Consider the following 19093-nt stretch of genomic DNA (forward strand, 5'->3'; position numbering starts at 1 on the left):
TAACAAAAGGCTAAGCTGTGTTTTGCAATATTGCACTTGTGATTTCATGAATATGAATATTTTTTAGTAATATTATTTGACTGTGAGCTATGCTATTCAGCGGTTGCTGATGACAATTATCCCGCTTAAGGGATGGGTAGCGTCAAGAAGTTAATGGCTTATAAAACTGTTGAACAAAGTGTTGACGGTGCTGAATAACAACTTTAAATTAACTTACTCATAAAAACAGCAGGTCTTTGCTGTATTAGTTGAGTCTCTCTCTAGTTATGGTTTTAAAAGTTTTGAAATGTCACATTATCAACTTTTCTGTGCGTTAGAGGCTTCCTTTTACAGTCTATGGCGCGTGGAAACTGTGGAGAAAGATGCTGTCTGATTTGCCAGCAGTAGGCCTTTAGGTGCCCTTGATTTGATCTCTGGGCCTGCCGAGTAGGAGGAGTTCAAACTTCAGACCTGAAATGATTCAAAATGAGAACACTTTACCTTCCCGGCACTAGGGCTGCAGAATCAAGTGCACCTACCGCCAACAATGCAAAACAAATACAAAAATTAGGAACACAAGGCTTTATTGTTGGGTTTTTTTCAGAAATGTTTGGTGAACGACTAAGAATGGCTTGGAGATCGACCAGTCGATCGCAAATGACCGGTTGGTGACCACTGATTGAAGTATATTTAAGATTTAATGTGACATCAATAAGGGATCATAGCTTTCACTTGGATTCACCTGGTCAGTCTGTCATGGAAAGAGTAAGTATTCCTAGTGTTTTGCACACTCACTTTATCAATAATGGCTGTTGATACTAAAAGGCTTTCGACCATCTTGAATGGTCATTTCTATTCAAATCTTTTGAAGCTTTCAACTTTCCAACTGAAATAATACATGTAAATCAAATATAATATAAATTACCTTAAGCAAAAATATACAGAAATAATATACTGAACAAAAATATATAAATGCAACATGTAAACTGTTGGTCCCATGTTTCATGAGCTGAAATAAAAGATCCCAGACATGTTTCAAATGCACAAAAAGCTTATTTCTCTCAAATTTGGTGAACAAATTTGTTTACATCCCTGTTAGTGAGGCTTTATCCTTTGCCAAGATATTCCATCCACATGACAGGTGGCTGTGTTTTTCTGTGACTAGGTACTGACCTAACATAATCGTTTGGTGTACTTTCGTCGTAAACCCTTTTTGAAATCGGACACTGTGGCTGGATTTTCAACAAGTTTATCTTTAAAATGGTGTAAAATAGTTATATGTTTGAGGAATTTTAATTATGGGATTTCTGTTGTTTTGAATTTGGCGCCCTGCAATTTCACTGGCTGTTGGCGAGGTCGGACGCTACCGTCCCACATATCCCAGAGAGGTTTAAGTACAACAAAGTCAAGGTATTAGAGTGGCCATCACAATGCCGTGACCTCAATCCTATAGTAAATTTGTGGGCAGAACTGAAAAAGCGTGTTTGAGCAAGGAGGCCTACAAACCTGACTCAGTTACACACTGTCAGGAGGAATGGGCCAAAATTCACCTAAATTATTGTGGGAAGCTTATGGAAGGCTACCTGAAACGTTTGACCCAAGTTAAACAATTTAAAGGCAATGCTACCAAATACTAATTGAGTGTATGTAAACTTCTGACCCACTGGGAATGTGATGAAAGAAATAAAAGCTGAAATAAATAATTCTCTCTCCTATTATTCTGACATTTCACATTCTTAAAATAAAGTGGTGATCCTAACTGACCTAAAACAGGGAATGTTTACTAGGATTAAATGTCTAGAATTGTGAAAAACTGAGTTTTAATGTATTTGGCTAAGGTGTATGTAAACTTCCGACTACAACTGTATATACAGATGACTTAACTAATCCCATTACTTACCAATATGAAAGCAAATCTTACAGGTAGAATAAACCTCTTCAAAATGGCATGGCTCCCAAATATTTAATATCTACAGTGCCTTGCGAAAGTATTCGGCCCCTTTGAACTTTGCGACCTTTTGCCACATTTCAGGCTTCAAACATAAAGATATAAAACTGTATTTTTTTGTGAAGAATCAACAACAAGTGGGACAAATCAAAAACTGAAAAATTGGGCGTGCAAAACTATTCAGCCCCTTTACTTTCAGTGCAGCAAACTCTCTCCAGAAGTTCAGTGAGGATCTCTGAATGATCCAATGTTGACCTAAATGACTAATGATGATAAATACAATCCACCTGTGTGTAATCAAGTCTCCGTATAAATGCACCTGCACTGTGATAGTCTCAGAGGTCCGTTAAAAGCGCAGAGAGCATCATGAAGAACAAGGAACACACCAGGCAGGTCCGAGATACTGTTGTGAAGAAGTGTAAAGCCCGGATTTGGATACAAAAATATTTCCCAAGCTTTAAACATCCCAAGGAGCACTGTGCAAGCGATAATATTGAAATGGAAGGAGTATCAGACCACTGCAAATCTACCAAGACCTGGCCGTCCCTCTAAACTTTCAGCTCATACAAGGAGAAGACTGATCAGAGATGCAGCCAAGAGGCCCATGATCACTCTGGATGAACTGCAGAGATCTACAGCTGAGGTGGGAGACTCTGTCCATAGGACAACAATCAGTCGTATATTGCACAAATCTGGCCTTTATGGAAGAGTGGCAAGAAGAAAGCCATTTCTTAAAGATATCCATAAAAAGTGTCGTTTAAAGTTTGCCACAAGCCACCTGGGAGACACACCAAACATGTGGAAGAAGGTGCTCTGGTCAGATGAAACCAAAATTGAACTTTTTGGCAACAATGCAAACGTTATGTTTGGCGTAAAAGCAACACAGCTGAACACACCATCCCCACTGTCAAACATGGTGGTGGCAGCATCATGGTTTGGGCCTGCTTTTCTTCAGCAGGGACAGGCAAGATGGTTAAAATTGATGGAAAGATGGATGGAGCCAAATACAGGACCATTCTGGAAGAAAACCTGATGGAGTCTGCAAAAGACCTGAGACTGGGACGGAGATGTGTCTTCCAACAAGACAATGATCCAAAACATAAAGCAAAATCTACAATGGAATGGTTCAAAAATAAGCATATCCAGGTGTTAGAATGGCCAAGTCAAAGTCCAGACCTGAATCCAATCGAGAATCTGTGGAAAGAACTGAAAACTGCTGTTCACAAATGCTCTCCATCCAACCTCACTGAGCTCGAGCCGTTTTGCAAGGAGGAATGGGAAAAAATGTCAGTCTCTCGATGTGCAAAACTGATAGAGACATACCCCAAGTGACTTACAGCTGTAATCGCAGCAAAAGGTGGCGCTACAAAGTATTAACTTAAGGGGGCTGAATAATTTTGCACGCCCAATTTTTCAGTTTTTGATTTGTTAAAAAAGTTTGAAATATCCAATAAATGTCGTTCCACTTCATGATTGTGTCCCACTTGTTGTTGATTCTTCACAAAAAAATACAGTTTTATATCTTTATGTTTGAAGCCTAAAATGTGGCAAAAGGTCGCAAAGTTCAAGGGGGCCGAATACTTTCGCAAGGCACTGTATTCTCGATCATTCTAATTACCCACCAAATACATTCTTTAAAAAACTATACTCCTTCATAACATACTTTTTTATGGGCAAATAACGCTCATAGAAATAAAAATGTAAGTTTTAGATTTTCCTAAGTCTGAGGGGGGTTTTAACCTTCTAGACTTGGAATTGTACCAACTCGCCACCCAGGGCTTTTTACTTGCGACATATAGTTAAGTGCACTAAAGAGGAACAAAGTGTACATATTGAAGATGCGCATATGCATCCCCAAAATCTTTTCACTTGTCTATTTTCAAAGGATTAAGCGAAGAACATTAACTTCATAGTTAAGAACACTATAACAATATTGATGAAAATTATACGTATTCTACCAGAACTATTATCACTCCCCAAAAACACAACCCTATGGAACAATCCTTGGATAGCTTTTCATAATTCACCGATAATATGGTCCACTAAAGGCATATAAACCATAAATGACTTGGTAATAGGAAATATATTTATTTCTTTGACAAAATTAAAAAGCAATTTTGGACTGACCAATCTAGATATTTTCAAATACATGCAACTTAATTATGTTTGATTTGAAATCTCTTGGTCATCAGAGCAATCTTGAGGGAATCCTATTAAAGTCAGAAAAGGATGTTCATATGATAGGTAAGCTATACAGAACCTTGCAGAGAGCATATCCAACTGACAACCTCTTAGAAAAAATATAAACTATTGGAACCAAGACTTATGGACAAGATGGAGGGAATGTTGGAGCATAACTAACAAAATGAGTTAACGAAAATGTACTCTTAATATTATACAAGAGTCCTGTCTTAAGTGTAAAACTAACAATGACTCAATTATCCATGCCTTCTGGTAATGCTATAAAATCCAGACGTTATGGGCGGAGTTAGAAAGTTAGCTGTCAGAAGTATTACATTGTAAATGTACTTTTAATCTGTTTGCATATTTCAAGATATGGCATATGAGGGTGCATAGAGACATACTTTTCTCAGCAATCATCTTTCAAAAATGTATACTTAAATTGGAAATCAACCAATACTCCATCGTTAACACAATGGAGATGTCAGATGCTTTATTATCTAAATATTGAAAATACGAGGATGACGGAGACAAACAAAATGGTGCAGTTTGAGGCCATGTGCGGCGCTGGAGATGGGGGGGTGAGGTTGTTGATATTTGTATGTGTATGTTTTGTATTGTTTGAAAAAAAGAAATACATTATATCCAGTGTCATTGATTGCTATTGAAATAATGTCAATCAAAACCAATCTGCTCCTAAACAGACTTCTCTCAATTTCTCAGATCTGTAAACGTCTACATGTCTTCAGGACATCTCTAACTGGCCTCTCTCTAACCCTTTTTCTCTGTCTATCCATCAGACTGTGTCTCAGTGGCGTAAGGCAGGCTACCAGGAGATGCCCGAGTACGAGAACTTCCGCCACCTGCTGCAGGCTCCAGCGGACGACGCCCAGGAGATCCTGCACAGCCGCTTCCCAATGCCCCGCTACATAGACACAGAGTTTGGCGGATCACAGGTACATACACACACTCGCTAAAATGTATATGAATGTCAACTGTCAAGTCTATTCAACTTCCTGTATTGATGTTCTTGTTGTTTTCTAGGCTCGTTTCCTGCTATCTAAAGTTAACCCATCACAAACCCACAACAACATGTATGCATGGGGCCAGGTAAGACTTCTACTGATTCTTATTTTTTACCCAGGAACTAGAGAAGATACTATTAATAAAAAGTACATACTGCTAAGGATGGTGTTTTTAGTATTTTATTTTGTAAAGGATAAGCACGTTGTCTCTTTCTGAATGGCATGTCTGTGCAATAATGACTGTTGATCCTGGAGGAGCATAGGGTCCACTGTGGTTCAGCCTGACTCAGCTTAATGTTGTATTGAAAGTCATCATGTAGCTGGAGAGAGAGTCCCAACTCTTACTTGTTGTCCGTTTCTTTTACACAAGCAGGTAAAGTCTACACAAATTAGTGTAGTCATCTTACATTTTTAGTGGATAATGAAGGTGTAACTTAGTGGCTGTCGGTGCCATTTAAGATGAGGGAGGATACTCATTTTTTTCATGAGCATGGCCTTATTTCTATTACAGCATATTGGATGACTGTCAGTCACAATCCATTCACCCAGCTCAATGTAACATCGATAGGTTTAGGCTACTACGTGATACTCAGATTTTTCCTATACCGAATGATCATGAGGTTGCTACAATCTTGTTTATGAATGAAAGTTTACAACTTAAGTGCACAGGTCGAGAGACATTTTGAGTAATCATGGTGACAGACAGTGGCACATTCAATACCGCCTTGCACACTATTGCCTGCAGCTAGTTGGTCTAGGATGTAACCATTAGTCCAACAGTTGCAAACAAGAGTTTATATTGGACAAATTCAGGTATGTTTATCCCTGTTTCATTCAACAGAATCGGTGGAATGAATACACCTCTGATCATGTGAAAACACAATTTACTTTCATAGCTGCCACATTCAAACAGCATGATCACTTAGCGCGTTGTATAATTCCTACTTATCTATCTACTCACTCTCCTTCTCTCACCTTTTCCCTTCGCTTGTGGACTTCAGTGTACAACATATCAACTCTCTGTGACCATGCAAAAAAAAAATTCCAAGCCAAACCTTCATATCATTACCGCTAATCGCTACAAACAGCATGCATCTTTGCAACCATATTAGCGAACGTCATAGTCAACATAGCTACTAGAACTAACGCATTAGTAAACCCGCTAGCTACTATCATGCAGTACAGTCAGCAAGCAGTTTAGCAGTTACACTGGTGGGCCCCAGTGGTAATACATTGACAAAGCCACCAGCTTAACCTTGACTTGGAAGAGTTACCGTGTTGGATAGCCATAGCCAGCTAGCTAACATAGCATCCCTCTCTGTTTGAGCCGGGTGTTTGAGTAGGCTAAACTAGCTAGCTGCATTCATTAGATAAGTAAGTGAAAGTTAATAAAATACAACAAAATATTGCTCTCTCTTTCTCTCTAGCCTCCCTCATTTTTGAAGAAATTAGTTTGTTCAAAACTGTTCAAATATTGTCTTTCTCTCTCTGTGTCAACTACTCACTACATTTTATGCACTGCAATGCTAGCTAGATGTAGCTTATTCTTTCAGTACTATTTATTCTCTGATCCTTTGATTGGGTGGACAACATGTCAGTTCATCCTACAAGAGCTCTGGTAAGTTGGAGGACGTCCTCCGGAAATTGTCATAATTACTGTGTAAGTCTATGGAAGGGGGTGAGTACCGGTCCTCCTGCTACACCATGGTGCTACCCTACGGAGATACTGTAGACCTTTGTGTTTTTTAATACATTATTTGGTGACGTGAATAGTTTTATTTAAAAATGATCACTTTTTTTCATGTTTAATTATTTTTATGAAATTCTCTGAGGATGGTCCTCCCTTTCCTCCTCTGAGGAGCCTCCAGGGTGTAACTACTTTCCCAGATTATATAACTGAATTCCACTCTCGTCCTCTCTGTGTGTAGGAGTCAGGAGCCCCAATCCTGACAGATGACGTCAGTCTACAGGTATTCATGGACCACCTGAAGAAGCTGGCTGTGTCCAGCGCTGCCTGAGACTGAGACAGATCCCATAGTAACCACTGAACGTCAGCATCACAGACCATGGTTCCACCTCATCATCCACTCAACAGCAGACCTGGGTGCAGATTGTATTTGTTTTCTTTCAAGTACTTAATCTGTGCTTGATTGAGCTTGTCTGGCGAAATAAAGCCAATGGAATAGACCCAAAAGCAAACCCCTCCCATCTGGCACTCAAGACCGGCTCAAACACTTAAAGTATTTGGAAGAAAACAAATACTATATGAACCCAGGATTGCTCAACAGCAGTCAACTCATACTATACTTGGGAAAGTCAACAACCAGAAGAGGATATGTCTTCCTCTTTCTCCTTTTTAATATTGAAAATGGCTATGTACAGGAAAGTGACAAAATACAGACAATGATCTGCAGGACAGCCTTTTTATGTGACTAGTCGGTGGTCAATGATTGTAAAAAGAACAAACAAAAGAAAACATCAGTTGGTGACTGCTAGCTTAAATGTTTGGTCCCGGATCAGTATATGAATCGTAAGATGAGTCTGATATTTATGTAGATGTACTTTCCCCTCAGAACACTAACTCACCCAACATCCAGTTGGAGACATTTTATTGGATGTTTTATTTTGATGCTTCAATGGCAATACGTCTAGTTTATCTAGAACAATACAGCATCCAGACTTACTTTATATTACATTTTCTGTCTGTGTTTCTATAAAAAAATATATATCAAACAGAGAAATGTATAATACTATCGTCCAGTCAATCAGAGCTGTCATAGCTGCAGGCTTACAGAAAGAGAAACGGTGGGTGTTGTATCGTCAGTTGGTAAAGCTTGGGGAATCCAATACAACTTAATTGAATTTGTTTTCTGTTCTCCCTGCGTACGCCACAGAATAATAGGTTATTTTCAGACCTTTAGTGTGTGCTATCTAATTAATGTTCGTCATTCATATCAAAAACTCATTGTGGTACAAAACCCTGCCTAGTACAGATGTTGGATCGTAATTTGATCACCTTGTTGTGGAATAACTTTCCTGCAATGCATTATATTTAACAGTTGCGGTGTATTTTAGGTTTAAAAAGGATTCGGAAGTTTGTAATGTCAGACTTTTCCTTTACAAAAAATGTAACAACCCCGAGAAAAATGGCCATTAATTATAATCCACATAATTTACATTTTCTATTTCTGCAAGATTATTTTCCTGCTGTAGCAAACTGGTTCAAATGAAGATCCTACATCTGTACTATACAGACAGTGGTACTAACATGCTCCACGATACAGACAGATTTGCAGAGTATTAAACCTGCCCTTGCTATTCTCCGGATCTCATATCATATCTGCCTTGTTACTAACAGTGTTAATTTGGACTTTTCTAATAAAATACCTCACTGTAAAAATCATTTTTGTTGATTATTAACACTTTCTATTTGATTTAGTTTGAGTGATGCTGTTTTCAACTAGATGTTTTATCAGATTTTATGAACTTTTACAGCTAACTTTCAAAATAAAGTAAACTAGGGCTGTCCCCGACTAAAATAAATATTGGTCAACCAAGAGTCGTCCAATTGATTTGTACAAATTTTCAGAAGTGTATTTTTCCATATATTGACACTTCCTATGTGGTTTAATCAAATCAACTATATGCACTGAGCTTGCATGATGTTTTAAGCACACTGTCTGATTAAATAATGACTAAACACAAATTACTAGAGGAAGTCGGACTAGCGATTGATTGTGCCCGGCCGGGCTCAGACTTGCTACTCTGTGTTTTTAAAAACGAGACCGCGAGTGACTGTGACTAGCACCCGTTGTCACTCCTCCCTTCTCCACCGACCACCACATGACATCAAAGTGTATCAAATGAAATTTTATTAGTCACATGCACCGAATACTTACAGTGAAATGCTTACTTACGAGCCACAACCAACAATGCAGTTTCAAGAAATACGGACAAGAATAAGAGAAAAGTAACAAGTAATGAAAGAGCAGCAGTAAAACAACAATAGCGAGACTATATACAGTCGTGGCCAAAAGTTTTGAGAATGACAAATATTAATTTTCACCAAGTCTGCTACCTCAGTTTGTATGATGGAAATTTGCATATACTCCAGAATGGTATGAAGAGTGATCAGATGAATTGCAATTAATTGCAAAGTCCCTCTTTGCCATGCAAATTAACTGAATCCCCCCAAAACATTTCCACTGCATTTCAGCCCTGCCACAAAAGGACCAGCTGACATCATGTCAGTGATTCTGAGTGTTGACGAGGACAAGGACAGGGCTGGAGATCACTCTGTCATGCTGTTTGAGTTTGAATAACAGACTGGAAGCTTCAAAAGGAGGTTGGTGCTTGGAATCATTGTTCTTCCTCTGTCAACGATGGTTACCTGCAAGGAAACACTTGCCATCATCATTGCTTTGCACAAAAAGGGCTTCACAGGCAAGGATATTGCTGTCAGTAAGATTGCACCTAAATCAACCATTTATCGGATCATCAAGAACTTCAAGGAGAGCGGTTAAATTGTTGTGAAGAAGGCTTCAGGGCGCCAAGAAAGTCCAGTAAGCGCCAGGACCGTCTCCTAAAGTTGATTCGGCTGCGGGATCAGGGCACCACCAGTACAGAGCTTGCTCGGGAATGGCAGCAGGCAGGTGTGAGTGCATCTGCACGCACAGTGAGGCGAAAACTTTTGGAGCATGGCCTGGTGTCAAGAAGGGTAGCAAAGAAGCCACTTCTCTCCAGGAAAAACATCAGGGACAGACTGATATTCTGCAAAAGGTACAGGGATTGGACTGCTGAGGACTGGGGTAAAATCATTTTCTCTGATGAATCCCCTTTCAGATTGTTTGGGGCATCCGGAAAAAAGCTTGTCCGGAGAAGACAAGGTGAGCGCTACCATCAGTCCTGTTGTCATGTCAACAGTAAAGCATCCTGAGACCATTCATGTGTGGGGTTGCTTCTCAGGGCAACTTCTCCCAATCATCCAGGATAGTTTGGTGACGAATAATGCCTTTTCCAGCATGATGGAGCACCTTTCCATAAGGCAAAAGTGATAACTAAGTGGCTCGGGGAACAAAACATCGATATTTTGGGTCCATGGCCAGGAAACTTCCCAGACTTTAGTCCCATTTGAGAATTTGTGGTCAATCCTCAAGAGACGGGTGGACAAACAAAACCCCACAAATTCTGACAAACTCCAAGCATTGATTATGCAAGAATGGGTTGCCATCAGTCAGGATGTGGCCCAGAAGTTACAGCATGCCAGGGCGGATTGCAGAGGTCTTGAAAAAGAACGGTCAACACTGCAAATATTGACTCTTTGCATCAACTTCATGTAATTATCAATAAAAGCCTTTGACACTTATGTAATGCTTGTAATTATGCTTCAATTTTCCATAGTAACACCTGACAAAAATATCTAAAGACACTGAAGCAGCAAACTTTGTGGGAAATTAATATTTGTGTCATTCTCAAAACTTTTGGCTACGACTGTACAGGGGGGTACCTGTACAGAGTCAATGTGCGGGGGCAGTATGTACATGTAGGTCGAGTTATTGAAGTGACTATGCATAGATGACAACAACAGAGAGTAGCAGCGGTGTAAAGGGGGGGGGGGGCAATGCCAATAGTCTGGGTAGTCATTTGATTAAATGTTCAGGAGTCTTATGGCTTGGGGGTAGAAGCTGTTTAGAGGCCTCTTGGACCTAGACTTGTCATCGTGTGGCAGCACGTGCGGTAGCAGAGAGAACAGTGACTAGGGTGGCGGGAGTCTTTGACCATTTTTAGGGCCTTCCTCTGACACCGCCTGGTATAGAGGTCCTGGATGGCAGGAAGCTTGGCCCCAGTGATGTACTGGACCATTCGCACTACCCCCTGCAGTGCCTTGCGGTCGGAGGCCGAGCAGTTGGTATACCAGGCAGTGATGCTCTCGCTGGTGCAGCTGTAGAACCTTTTGAGGACCCATGCCAAATCTTTTCAGTCTCCTGAGGGGGAATAGGTTTTCTCGTGCCCTCTTCATGACGGTCTTGGTGTGCTTGGACCATGTTAGTTGTGGACACCAAAGAACTTGAAGCTCTCAACCTGCTCCACTGCAGCCATGTCGATGAGAATGGAGGCATGCTCGGTTTTCTTTTTCCTGTAGTCCACAAACATCTCCTTTGTCTTGATCACGTTGAGGGAGAGGTTGTTGTCCTGGCACCACATGGCCAGGTCTCTGACCTCCTCCCTATAGGCTGTCTCATCGTTGTCGGTGATCAGGCCTACCACTGTTGTGTCAACTGCAAATGTAATGATGGTGTTGGAGTCGTGCCTGGCCATGCAGTCATGACTGAACAGGGAGTACAGGAGGAAGTGAGCACGCACCCCTGAGGGGCCCCTGTGTTGAGGATCAAATGAGTGCCAAATGTGTTGTTACCTACCCTTACCACCTGGGGGCGGCCCGTCAGGAAGTCCGAGGTCCAGTTGCAGAGGGAGGTGTTTAGTCCCAGGGTCCTTAGCTTATTGATGAGCTTTGAGGGCACTATGGTGTTGAACGCTGAGCTGTAGTCAATGAATAGCATTCTCACATAGGTGTTCCTTTTGTCCAGGTGGGAAAAGGCAGTGTGGAGTGAAATAGAGACTGCATCATCTGTGGATCTGTTGGGGCGGTATGCAAATTGGAGTAGGTCTAGAGTTTCTGGGATAATGGTGATGTGAGCCATGGCCAGCCTTTCAAAGCACTTCATGGCTACAGTAGTGAGTGTTATGGGTCAGTAGTCATTTAGGCAGGTTATCTTAATGTTCTTGGGCACAGACACTATGGTGGTCTGCTTGAAACATATTGGTATTACAGACTCGGACAGGGAGAGGTGGAAAATGTCAGTGAAGACACTTGCCAATTGGTCAGCGCATGTTCGCAGTACACGTCCTGGTAATCCATCTGGCCCCACAGCCTTGTGCATCAACTGAATGTTAAATGTGTTTCCTGTTAGGTAATTGTCTACTTGTTGAATGTTTGTGAAGTCTTGATTTGTAATTGTTTGTAAAGTCTTATTAATTGGTGTTGGACCCCAGTAAGATTAGCTAACGTTACGGCGTTAGCTAATGGGGATCCTAATACAAATGACAAATTACAGCATAGCAAAGATTAAAAACAGTCGAATTTGTAAAATAGTTTACTTGACATGTCATTGAGTGAGGCTTGGTGCTTGCGGAATCAGTAGGCTATTATTAAACAAAAACTCAAACAGGCAATAGAATCAGGATCTGTCTTATTTCTGTAGATATATTCATTATTTATAAAACCAGGCACATTTATTAGTTAGGTTATTGATTATAGATCTAATTAAGTTGAGGTTTGCTCTCTCATCACTTTTCTTAGACAATAAGGCAAGGCCTGATTTCTCATCTCATTCTGCTGCTGCCTCCCCCACATTGTTCTTAACACCAATATGCTGGTTAACTTTGCTATTATGCACATAACTACATGGTCTAGGAAAAGGCACCAATTCAATAGCTCACTTATGTGCTTCTGAACCCCGGACCCCACCCACTATCCAACGCGGGAGAAAGCACATTTGTTATAAATATAATTTTTATTAGTGTTGCACCATTGTTCTTATGTAATTTAACCATATACAACTTCAGTAGCACATATTAGACTGATGGACTGTGCCATCCCCATGGCCTCCACAATGGATTAGTCCACTCAGACAGGTGCCAATCACACCATGATTTTAAACAAAAATCTATATATTTTGCTACTACTCAACTAAAGAAATCTCAGTCGACCAACAACCTAACGACCAAACAATCGACCAGTCGACTAAATGGGGTCAGCACTAAAAGAAACACCAACATAAAGTGTCTTAATAGGGCGTTGGGCCACCACGAGCCAGAACAGCTTCAATGCACCTTGGCATAGATTATCCAAGTGTCTGGAACTCTTTTGGAGGAATGCGACACCATTGACCCATGAAAAATTCCAAATTCCAATTTGGTGTATTGTTGATGGTGGTGAAAAACTCTGTCTCAGGCACTGTTCCAGAATCTCCCATAAGTGTTCAATTGGGTTGAGATCTGGTGACTGTCTCACACACACACACACACACACACACACACACACACACACACACACACACACACACACACACACACACACACACACACACACACTTTAAACCCCCTATGCTCCTTTGAGACCCCTCTTTCAAAGTCACTGAGATCTCGTCTAGCCAGGGTAGCCAAAATAATGGACATTTGGGCATTTTTATACATGACCCTGAGCATGATGGGATGTTGATTGCTTAATTAACTCAGGAACCACACCTGTGTGGAAGCACCTGCTTTCAATATACTTTGTATCCCTCATTTCTCAGTTGTTTCCTTTATTTTGGCAGTTACCTGTATGTTCCTACATGCTGCCCTTCTCCTTGAAGTTGTAAGGCACAATCACATCCTGAACTGAAGAGAACCAGAGCAGTTTACTGAATTGGTACAAATGTTTTTTATTTAAAAGATATGTCGGTTTGAAAGTCAGGCATTCAAAGAAAGCACGAAAGAACATCCATAGCACTGCAATGGATACAAAGCTATTCTCTGACATTCAGTACACACAATACCCAACAACGACAAAGCGAAAACTGTTTTTTGAGATTTTTCCAAATGTAAAATAGAAAATAAAAAAGAAATACATTATTTACATAATTATTCAGACCCTTTTTCTATGAGACTCGAAATTGAGCCCAAGTACATCCTGTTTTCATTGATCATGCTTGAGATGTTTCTACAACTTGGAGTCAACCTGTGGTAAATTCAATTGATTGGACATGATTTGGAAAGGCACACACCTGTCTATATACAGTGCCTTGCGAAAGTATTCGGCCCCCTTGAACTTTGCGACCTTTTGCCACATTTCAGGCTTCAAACATAAAGATATAAAACTGTATTTTTTTGTGAAGAATCAACAACAAGTGGGACACAATCATGAAGTGGATGACATTTATTGGATATTTCATACTTTTTTAACAAATCAAAAACTGAAAAATTGGGCGTGCAAAATTATTCAGACCCTTTACTTTCAGTGCAGCAAACTCTCTCCAGAAGTTCAGTGAGGATCTCTAAATGATCCAATGTTGACCTAAATGACTAATGATGATAAATACAATCCACCTGTGTGTAATCAAGTCTCCGTATAAATGCACCTGCACTGTGATAGTCTCAGAGGTCCGTTAAAAGCGCAGAGAGCATCATGAAGAACAAGGAACACACCAGGCAGGTCCGAGATACTGTTGTGAAGAAGTTTAAAGCCGGATTTGGGTACAAAAAGATTTCCCAAGCTTTAAACATCCCAAGGAGCACTGTGCAAGTGATAATATTGAAATGGAAGGAGTATCAGACCACTGCAAATCTACCAAGACCTGGCCGTCCCTCTAAACTTTCAGCTCATACAAGGAGAAGACTGATCAGAGATGCAGCCAAGAGGCCCATGATCACTCTGGATGAACTGCAGAGATCTACAGCTGAGGTGGGAGACTCTGTCCATAGGACAACAATCAGTCGTATATTGCACAAATCTGGCCTTTATGGAAGAGTGGCAAGAAGAAAGCCATTTCTTAAAGATATCCACCTGGGAGACACACCAAACATGTGGAAGAAGGTGCTCTGGTCAGATGAAACCAAAATTGAACTTTTTGGCAACAATGCAAAACGTTATGTTTGGCGTAAAAGCAACACAGCTCATCACCCTGAACACACCATCCCCACTGTCAAACATGGTGGTGGCAGCATCATGGTTTGGGCCAGGGAAGATGGTTAAAATTGATGGGAAGATGGATGGAGCCAAATACAGGACCATTCTGGAAGAACCTGATGGAGTCTGCAAAAGACCTGAGACTGGGACGGAGATTTGTCTTCCAACAAGACAATGATCCAAAACATAAAGCAAAATCTACAATGGAATGGTTCAAAAATAAACATATCCAGGTGTTAGAATGGCCAAGTCAAAGTCCAGACCTGAATCCAATCGAGAATCTGTGGAAAGAACTGAAAACTGCTGTTCACAAATGCTCTCCATCCAACCTCACTGAGCTCGAGCTGTTTTGCAAGGAGGAATGGGAAAAAATGTCAGTCTCTCGATGTGCAAAACTGATAGAGACATACCCCAAGTGACTTACAGCTGTAATCGCAGCAAAAGGTGGCGCTACAAAGTATTAACTTAAGGGGGCTGAATAATTTTGCACGCCCAATTTTTCAGTTTTTGATTTGTTAAAAAAGTTTGAAATATCCAATAAATGTCGTTCCACTTCATGATTGTGTCCCACTTGTTGTTGATTCTTCACAAAAAAATACAGTTTTATATCTTTATGTTTGAAGCCTGAAATGTGGCAAAAGGTCGCAAAGTTCAAGGGGGCCGAATACTTTCGCAAGGCACTGTAATGTCCCACAGTTGACAGTGCATGTCAGAGCAAAAACCAAGCTATGAGATCAAAGGAATTGTCCTTATACCTCCGAGACAGGATTGTGTCAAGGCACAGATCTGGGGAAGGGTACCAAAACATTTCTGCAGCATTGAAGGTCCCCAAGAACACAGTGGTCTCCATCATTCTTACATGGAAGAAGTTTGGAACCACCAAGACTCTTCCTAGAGCTGGCCGCCCGACCAAACTGAGCAATCGGGGGAACCCGATAGTTACTCTGACAGAGCTCCAGAGTTTCTCTGTGATGGGAGAACCTTCCAGAAGGACAACCATCTTTGCAGCATTCCACCAATCAGGTATTTATGGTTGTGGCCAAAAGAAAGCCACTCCTCAGTAAAAGGCACATGTCAGCCAGCTTAGAGCTTGCCAAAAGGCACCTAAAGGAGACTCAGACCATTTCTGGTCTGAAAAAAAAGATTGAACTCTTTGGCTTGAATGCCAAGCGTCACATCTAGAGGAAACCTGGCACCATCCCTACGTTGAAGCATGGTGGTGACAGCATCATGCCCTTGGGGAATATTTTTCAGCGGTAGGGACTGGGAGACTAGTCAGGATCGAGGGAAAGATGAACGGAGCAAAGTACAGAGAGATCCTTGATGAAAACCTGCTTCAGAGAGCTCTGGACCTCAGACTTGGGCGAAGGTTCACCTTCCATCAGGACAACGACCCTAAGTACACAGCCAAGACAACGCAGGAGTGGCTTTGGGATAAGTCTCTGAATGTCCTTGAGTGGCCCATCCAGAGCCCGGATTTGAACCTGATCGAACATCTATGGAGAGACCTGAAAATAGCTGTGCAGCTGACAGAGCTTGAGAGGATATGCAGAGAAGAATGGGAGAAACTCCAAATATAAATAAATATGATTTGAGTTGATATTTAATTTTTTTAAATTAGCAAAAATGTCTAAACCTGTTTTTGCTTTGTCATTATGGGGTATTGTTTGTAGATTGATGAGGAAAAAATTGTGGAAAAAGTCAAGGGGTCTGAATACTTTCCAAATGCACTGTATACCAGCAGAGCGCAGCAGATCTCACTGAACTCTGAGGTTATCCATTTCCAGTGAGAACGTTCACTGTGTGGCATTTCAGTTGTAGAATAGCACCACAGCCATTGTGCAAGCAGCTTTTCACTGGATCAGACCTCAAAATGTATCTATTGTTATTGTTACGTTTACATTTTTAAAATGTGACCTTTATTTAACTAGGAACAAATTCTTATTTACATTGACTGGGCCAATTGTGCACCACCCGATAGGACTCCCGATCAGGGCTCAAAATTACACAACCTGAAATTACATTTGAAGAGAGATGAGTCAACTTTTGCATTTAGCAGCACATTGTCTTGTAACCTTACGTGAGGCATTGTTGGTCACATGTTACAGGTTACATGCAAATGACTCATCGTTCCCTAATAAGCTCTACTATTTGTTCAAAGTAAGCAAAGCACCATTTTTTTCATGTCAGCCACTGATATAGTGTTATGAGCAAATGACAAGAGCATACGAGAAAAGATACACGAAAAGATGCAAGAGCATACAATTTGGTATTTTATTAGGATCCCCATTAGCTGTTGCAGAAGAAGCAGCTACTCTTCCTGGGGTCGGCTCAAAACATGAACACATGACAAAATGCATAACACCAATAGGCAAGATCAGCCACACAAATACTGTATATATGTTAAATGTATATATAATACAAGAAAATAACAGAATATACTACAGCAGAGAGAATGGGTAGTCTGTTGATGAAAAAGACACTGAAATAGACTAATCAAAGTGTTGTATGTATGTTGCCCTGGAAACCAAGTGAGCAGACATTCTAAGTAAGGACCCTAGTCCAATTTGGATTTATTATGGATCCCCATTAGCTCTTCCTGAGGTCCAGCAAATTAAGGCAGTTATACAATTTAAAAAACATGACAATACATTTACAACAGATTTCACAACACACTAAGTGTGTGCCCTCAGGCCCCTACTCCACTATCACATATCTACAACACAAAATCCATGTGACGTGTGTGTATGTTGCGTATGACAAGTAAAACTAAATGCATGCTCTTCAACCGATCGCTACCTGCACCTACCCGCCTGTCCAACATCACTACTCTGGACGGCTCTGACTTAGAATACGTGGACAACTACAAATACTTAGGTGTCTGGTTAGACTGTAAACTCTCCCTCCAGACCCATATCAAACATCTCCAATCCAAAGTTAAATCTAGAATTGGCTTCCTATTTCGCAACAAAGCATCCTTCACTCATGCTGCCAAACATACCCTTGTAAAACTGACCATCCTACCAATCCTCGACTTTGGCGATGTCATTTACAAAATAGCCTCCAATACCCTACTCAACAAATTGGATGCAGTCTATCACAGTGCAATCCGTTTTGTCACCAAAGCCCCATATACTACCCACCATTGCGACCTGTACGCTCTCGTTGGCTGGCCCTCGCTTCATACTCGTCGCCAAACCCACTGGCTCCATGTCATCTACCTGCTAGGTAAAGTCCCCCCTTATCTCAGCTCGCTGGTCACCATAGCATCTCCCACCTGTAGCACACGCTCCAGCAGGTATATCTCTCTAGTCACCCCCAAAACCAATTCTTTCTTTGGCCGCCTCTCTTTCCAGTTCTCTGCTGCCAATGACTGGAACGAACTACAAAAATCTCTGAAACTGGAAACACTTATCTCCCTCACTAGCTTTAAGCACCAACTGTCAGAGCAGCTCACAGATTACTGCACCTGTACATAGCCCACCTATAATTTAGCCCAAACAACTACCTCTTTCCCAACTGTATTTAATTTATTTATTTATTTTGCTCCTTTGCACCCCATTATTTTTATTTCTACTTTGCACATTCTTCCATTGCAAAACTACCATTCCAGTGTTTTACTTGCTATATTGTATTTACCTTGCCACCATGGCCTTTTTTGCCTTTACCTCCCTTCTCACCTCATTTGCTCACATTGTATATAGACTTGTCTATACTGTATTATTTATTGACTGTATGTTTGTTTTACTCCATGTGTAACTCTGTGTCATTGTATCTGTCGAACTGCTTTGCTTTATCTTGGCCAGGTCGCAATTGTAAATGAGAACTTGTTCTCAACTTGCCTACCTGGTTAAATAAAGGTAAAATAAAATAAATAAATAAAAATGTTGTGTGTGTGTATGCATGCGTCTGTGCCCATTTTGTGTTGCTTGACAGTCCCCGCTGTTCCATAAAGTGTATTTTTATCTGTTTCTTAAATCTACTGTTCCATGTAGTCATGGCTCTATGTAATACTGTGCGCCTCACATAGTCTGTTCTGGACTTGGGAATAGTGAAGAGACCTCTGGTGGCATGTCTTGTGGGGTATGCATGGGTGTCCGAGCTGTGTGCCAGAGGTTCAAACAACCAGCTCGGTACATTCAACATGTCAATACCTCTCAAGTACAAGTGTAGTACACTGTAAAGGGAATAGGGTGCAATTTAACCTTTCTTTAGAAACCTCTTTTGTGA

The 19093-nt window shown here is 40.9% G+C and overlaps 1 protein-coding gene across 1 annotated transcript in view; it reads left to right on the plus strand.

Moving 5' to 3' along the window:
• The window catches only part of LOC110505784 (protein transport protein Sec23A), a 39772-nt gene extending 31239 nt beyond the window's left edge, over positions 1–8533 (plus strand). Inside the window, exons 16-18 of the mRNA XM_021585220.3 lie at positions 4909–5064; positions 5153–5218; positions 7062–8533. Of these exons, the coding sequence (XP_021440895.1) occupies positions 4909–5064; positions 5153–5218; positions 7062–7151 (312 nt within the window). The 3' untranslated portion in view covers positions 7152–8533. The remainder of the gene's footprint in view (positions 1–4908; positions 5065–5152; positions 5219–7061) is intronic.
• The last annotated feature ends 10560 nt before the right edge of the window (positions 8534–19093 follow it).

The sequence above is a fragment of the Oncorhynchus mykiss genome, chromosome 25, assembly GCF_057628025.1.
Source record: "Oncorhynchus mykiss isolate SJ-2025 chromosome 25, ASM5762802v1, whole genome shotgun sequence".
Lineage (NCBI taxonomy): Eukaryota > Metazoa > Chordata > Actinopteri > Salmoniformes > Salmonidae > Oncorhynchus > Oncorhynchus mykiss.